This window comes from Quercus robur, chromosome 4, assembly GCF_932294415.1.
Source record: "Quercus robur chromosome 4, dhQueRobu3.1, whole genome shotgun sequence".
NCBI classification, from domain to species: domain Eukaryota; kingdom Viridiplantae; phylum Streptophyta; class Magnoliopsida; order Fagales; family Fagaceae; genus Quercus; species Quercus robur.
In genome coordinates, this window is record NC_065537.1 from 73,246,787 (window position 1) to 73,253,305 (window position 6,519).

Consider the following 6,519-nt stretch of genomic DNA (forward strand, 5'->3'; position numbering starts at 1 on the left):
GTACTGGAGCTTAGGGCAGCCAAGAATATCCAAGCTTTCAAGAGAGGTGGGAAAGCCCTCTGCTGGTAAGTACTGGAGGTTATTGCACCAAGAAATATTCAAGTTTTTAAGAGAGGTGAGATGTTGAAAACCCTTGAGTGATTTCAGCTTTGGAAAAGATGAAATATCGATATCTGTGAGAGTGGGAGGCAGCAACGCTTCCTCCAGAAAGGACTCCACGTCTTTGCCATTATCGCCGATGATACTGATCTCTCTGAGGGAGTGTAGATCTTGCAATCCCCGGGAAAATAGTTTGTCGCAGTAAGAGACGCCAAGTGATACTAAATTTAAGGGCAAACCTCCCTCAGGAAATGATTCCAGTTTTGGACACTGACGGACTCCCAAATGCTCAAGGGATGGGAATAGGGTGCGCATATTTTCAGGCAATGACTTTAACTTGTTGCAATTGTCGATCGAAATCCATGTCAAATTAGGGGCGCAGATACCTCCACTAAAAATTGATACAAAATTAGGGCACGAGGAAATATTCAAATGAGTGAGAGAACTAAGATCACGGTAAGATTCCTCTGATACGAAAAGAGATTCAAGGTTTTTACTTTCCCATACACTGAGAGATTTGAGTTTTGGGTACGACTCTAAGGGAAAAGACCAGAGTGAGTCAGAGTCATCCCATATACTCAAACTTTCAAGAGAAGGATAGTAATGGCCCGTTGTGATCTGAAATGTTCCTATGATTTCAAGTGATTTTAATGTAGTGGGTACTCCACTTCCTGGGACAGCGAGACACGTCATAAGCTCCACAAACGACTGCAAGAAGATGCGACCTCCGCTAATAAAGAGGTAATCCAACTTGGGTGGTAATTCCTTCAACACTACCTTATCACAATCACTTAATTGCAATCTATTGAGAGTTGGAGCTCTAGGAACTGAAGCAACAAGTTGCTGACATCCTGCAATTCGAAGTTTGATTAAAGAGGGAAGCTGACTGGGTAGACCACCGCTTAGCTTGGGACATTCAATTATGCAAAGCTCTTTGAGAGTAGAGAAAACTTCAACCCCATCTTCATGTTCATCTTCAAATAAAAACCATTCCTGCCACTCTGGCATGTCTTCAAAGCTTAATACTTCAAGGGATTTAAAAGGCTTAATTGTAGAAGAACCATCCCCATAGAACTCACGATCCACACGCAATACAAAATGAAAACCTTGAATATAGAGTTTCTTGAGGACAGGTAGGTGCCCAAGTGAAGGCAAGGATGAGCAATACTTACAATTGGCAAGGCGTATAGACACCATATTGGAGAAAGAACAATCTTCTAACCAATTTGGAAATTTTGTACCCCCGTAATCTTCAATAGTGAGAGACTCCAATTTCGAATGAGGACACAATTGCTCCAGAACATGTCTTTCCTTTTCTGAATTTTCATTGTCAAAGCCACATTGAAACACCAACTCAGATAAGTACTGCTTATCCTTTAAATTAACCTCCCTTGCATCTCTAGCATGATGAACATTTTGCAAGTTTAAAATGGACAATGCTCCAGAAAGATGATGGAGCTCCCCTAACTCCTTAATACTAGACCCAGAATGTTTGCCCACAACAAAAGTAGTTAATTTCACAAGATTTCCCAATTTACCCATATGCAGTGGCATCTCTTTCAATTTTGTACCAACTAAATCCAAGTGGCGCAAGTTGACTAATCTCCACATCTTGCTAGGCAGCTTGATAAGGGACTCACATTTGAACAATAACAAGGTTTGCAAATTATACAAAGTACATAGAGAATTTGGTAACCTTTCAATTGAAGTGTAACTAAGATTTAAATTGCGTAGATGTTTCAAATTGCCAACAGAATTAGGCAACTCCCTCATGTTTCTATAGGTAGAAAATGATAGCACTCGTAAGCACTTAAATGTCAACAACAAATCATTAAGCATCATTGTTGACATCCTATTGTGATACCATCGATCCAATGACAAATCTAATCCAAGAAAGGTTCGCAAATCCTTGGCCTTGTAAGACACCTTAAATTTCTTGGAGGCATCATAGTTAGTTCTAACATATGACAAATGGCGAGTCTTTCTTGTGATTACACGAGACTCATTGTCCTCCAGCTTGAAACAAAACTCTCCGCTTATAAATATTGCCAAGTCATTGACTAGGTCATGCATTATGAAACATGATTGGTTGCTACCTGATCGTTGAAAAAATGATCTAGATACCAAATCATCAAAGTATTGTTCACCGGTTTCTTCCATCATTCCATTTCCTTCATATTGCTGTAATAAATCTTCTGCCATCCACAATAGGACCAATTCTTCCTTTTTAAATTCATAATCCTTTGGAAGGATTGAGCAATAAGCAAAGCAACGTTTCAAATGTGGTGGGAGATAGTGGTAGCTCAATCTTAGAGCTGGAAGGATATTAATGTTTCCTTTCGGTAAATTCCATATATCACTCTTCAAAATCTTTGCCCACTCTCTTGGATTTTCTTCAAACCGTAGCAAACCCCCAAGTGCTTTTGCAGCTAAAGGCAAACCTCTACACTTTTGGACAATTTTTCTACCAATTTCCTCAAGGACAGGAAATTCACCGGAGCTTCCATTTTTAAATGCATGTTTTTCAAATATCGACCAACATTCTTCGATTGACAATTTATTTAGAATATAAGATAATGTGCCTACTTTTGATGCAACTATTGTACTGCGTGTCGTAACAATAATCTTAATCTCCTGTGCCCCACATTTGAAAACTTTAAGTAACTCAACCCAATCATCATAGTTCTCATTCCAAACATCGTCTAAAACTAGGAAAACTTTCTTCTCCTTGAATTTCTCTCTGATTTTATTTTGCAGCAAATTCATGGTTTGAATGTCACAAGCAGATGAAGTGACCTCTTCAAAAATAGTTTTTGCTATCCTAAAATAATCATAATTTTCTGATACACAAACCCAAGCTTTGATGTCAAAACTCTCCTCGACTCTTTTGTCATTGTATATAAGTCGAGCAAGAGTTGTTTTACCAACCCCACCCATACCTACTATGGGAACAACACATATACCATTAACACTCGCATCATGTGATTGGAACATATCAAATATCGCCTCCATATCCTTGTCTCTACCAAACACACCATATTCTTCAGGGCAAGAAGTTGTCAATGGTCGTGATGGTACTTCAGCAGCAGCAGCAACCTTTTCTAAACGGAGGACATCCTTTTGTTTTGTAATAGATTCTAATTGTTCTAGAATGTTTTCTAGTTCAGACTGTATCCTTTTGTCAAATGAATTAACAAAAGTAGTAGAGAGAAAACCCATTACCTTACTAGTACTAGTGGATTCAGCTTCTAACTTGCATCGCATAGCTTCGTAGGCAATCTCATCGAGGAGGTCATCCGCAACATAAACAGCATCTTTGAGCTCATCCAGCCACTTTTTCACAGCAGGGTCTGTAATTTGCTTCTCCTCGGCATCATTGAGCACAGCACCAGCAGACATCAGCTCTAACTTCAGCTTTTGCACCAAACGATCAATCAGTTTCCTTCCGTTGAGATAGTCTAGGACCTCGCGAGAAGCCGCTCGGTCAAACGCCACCTGAAGAAATGCTGAGAGAACAGCTCCACCCACCAAGGCCCCAGCCATAGTCTCTGTTCTTGGTTGAACAAGGTTGAAAAGAAGTAAAGAGAAGTAAGTGCAATAAGGCAGAAAACAGTTTGTGATGTGAAAGTCTAAACTTCTTGGCAGATTTAGTTAGATAGGGATCCTTTTTCTGAGTTCATGGGTTGCACATGGACAACCTAGCCGCCTGCTTGACTTGACCTAACACACGTGAATGATCAATAAACTATGATGGGAGGTGGAGACATGTCCAATATGATTGGCACAGAGTGAATAATATAATGAGAAGTAATCGTATTCGTTGGAAGAAAGTCCTTGCCAATTTCTATGAAAATTATTTTCAATTTTGAGAATCTTTTCACATGCTTGTAACGACACTTTGAGATTTGTTTTATCTTCTATTACCTCTTTCTTTTTAGACACAAACGCATTTTAACATTTTCAGTACACTTTATTATTAAAACAATTTGAGATGAAACAATTTGAGATTTCAAGTGACTAAATCCCAAAGATATATATTTATATAGACAATGCGATACGCTTATGATAGAATTTCTATGACAAATCACTTATGTACCATCTTCGTTTTTTTAAATAAGTATGTACCATCTTCAATCAAATTAAAAGGTATATGTATATGTATTCTTCTTACTTATGCCAATATTGAAAACCATTATAATAATCGTTAATTTTTTTTTTTTTTTTTTTTTTTTTTTTACTGAGAAGAATAATAGTCGTTATTAACTTGATTGAGTCATTTTTTTCATTTTTTCTTTTTAACAATTTATGGGCAAAAAAATTTTTAAATAGTAAGAGAATAGACAAAAAGGATCTATTTGTTATGATATTAAGATTTATGTACAAAATTGGTATGAAAAAACGTTATGCAAATCTTATTGTAGTGGCGTAGCGGTATAAATGTTCTATGGGTTTTAACCTATATTACTATTGAGAATTTTATGAACACCCCATCGGCCCATCCCTGAAAAATAAAAATAAAATAAAAAACTCCCCCAGTGAAAATAATCAGCCAATAAAATTTAAGATATAATTTTAATAACACAACATTGTTTATAATATTTTTTTTATAAATTATTGACATGATCAAGATCTAATATAATTAGTGCATAATAAAAATTGTGTCATTGAGAGATAAAGGTGAAGGTAAAAAAAAAAAAAAAAAAAAAAAAAAAAAAAAAAAAAAGAAAGAAGAGAGAAATGGTATACACATTAATTATTTACAATCAACTAGTACCATCATACTATAGTAACTCTAAAATCCCAACGCCAATAGCACATGCCACCATCATCACCTACGCAGATGTAACCGTTAGGGATTGATACTTGATAGACTCGATTTTTAGAGGAAGAATCCAGGTACTCTAAAACATTTAATATAAATATTTGTACAAATCCTTTTGACATAGTTTGTGCACAAAGTATATGTTAATCTCATTATTCATTTCACTATATATGTTTTTCATAATTGGTAAGTAGCTTAACCACATTGACACATTCATTAGTACGGCTGTCACTGTCCTAAGTTAGGAGGAAATAAATACCTGTAAAAATGTCAACTATTAAGCAGGATAAACCTATAACTTCGTATGAGTCAAGGTTTTGTTCTCTAAAATGAGGATAAGAACAACCCACATATATTGTTAGTTTAGTTTTCTTTTTCTTTTTCTTTTTCTTTTTTTTTTTTTGGACAAACAAGGATATCAAAACCTCTTCGAGTATGTAATTATTCCTTCTGGTATATGCAGTCCCCCAGTACTACACACATCAAATTATTACAGGGATGAATCCCTTGGGGGGCTCCAAGATGCTGGCAAGAAGTTCTGAATTTGTTCTCTAAATTCTTTTGTATTTGTCTCTTTTTCTTTTTTCTTTTTTCAAGGGAGACTTATTGAAATTAGAGGTTGTATCATGCCATTCTATTGAGTCCTCTTTTATTATTTTTATTTTCATTTTCATTTTTGTTTATGTTCAAGTATTTGGAAGAAGAGAGAAAAGGCACAAGAAGAAGGATTTATAATGCCCATGAGAGCAAGTGCAATACTTTGGGTGGCCACAAAGGTTTGGATGGGACTATGTGAATGGCTCTCTACGTGTTTCTTGGTTGCTGATGGTATTGCTCGTTCTATCCAGTATGAAGATGGAGATGGAGTGTTTGATTGATCCTTACAGTACTTATTTCAATGTTATTTCACTGTTTTTTTTTTAAGAAAATAAATAAATAAATAAATAATATAAGACTGGTTTTGTATACGATTGATCACGATAAGTAGTTATTGTTTCTTGGACAGCTTGAATTGCGTATGATAGTTTTAAAATCGTGGCTCTCATTCTACGAATTTGTATACTAAAATTAGAATAAGGAATTTTCTTTTCTTGCTTTTTCCACCCTTTTCTTTACTCTCTTCCTTTCATTTCTTTGTTCTTGATTGACAACGAAGATTAAATGATTATATAATTGCTCTCAATTGTTTTAATTTTTTTTTTATTCAATAATTCGATAGTTACAACGAGAAGGAGAGATTTAAACCCTAAATATCATATACACATTAAGTGGCTCAATTAGTTGAACTATAAGGCTCTTGGTGAATATTTAGTGTTTCACAAATCTAAAAATAAATTTCTCAAAGTCTCGTAAAATTATACACTATGCCTTCAAAATTCATGAAACTAAATATTCACCATAGAATAGTGTTAGAGATAATGTCTCATATTTTGAATAAGAAAGTAATACGAGTTTTTAATTTAAGGATCTCAAGGACAGATCATAGTAGGTGAAATGAAGCATCAATAGATTATGGTTTTTCATAGGGGCAGTCTAATAATGTTGTAAATCATATTTTTGGAGATTAAAATTATTACTCACTTGCTTCCATGAGTGTA

At 35.3% G+C, this 6,519-nt stretch overlaps 1 protein-coding gene and 1 long non-coding RNA gene across 3 annotated transcripts in view; one reads left to right on the forward strand and one right to left on the reverse strand.

Moving 5' to 3' along the window:
- The window catches only part of LOC126723634 (uncharacterized), a 71,490-nt gene extending 70,418 nt beyond the window's left edge, over window positions 1-1,072 (forward strand). Inside the window, exon 2 of the long non-coding RNA XR_007654393.1 lies at window positions 841-1,072. This is a non-coding gene — a long non-coding RNA (uncharacterized LOC126723634). The remainder of the gene's footprint in view (window positions 1-840) is intronic.
- LOC126723628 (putative disease resistance RPP13-like protein 1) overlaps window positions 1-4,002 on the reverse strand; it is a 78,389-nt gene extending 74,387 nt beyond the window's left edge. For both annotated transcript variants that reach the window (XM_050427224.1, XM_050427225.1), the window contains exon 1: window positions 47-4,002. In XM_050427224.1, the coding sequence (XP_050283181.1) occupies window positions 47-3,642 (3,596 nt within the window). In that variant the 5' untranslated portion in view covers window positions 3,643-4,002. The remainder of the gene's footprint in view (window positions 1-46) is intronic.
- Window positions 4,003-6,519: the final 2,517 nt, after the last annotated feature.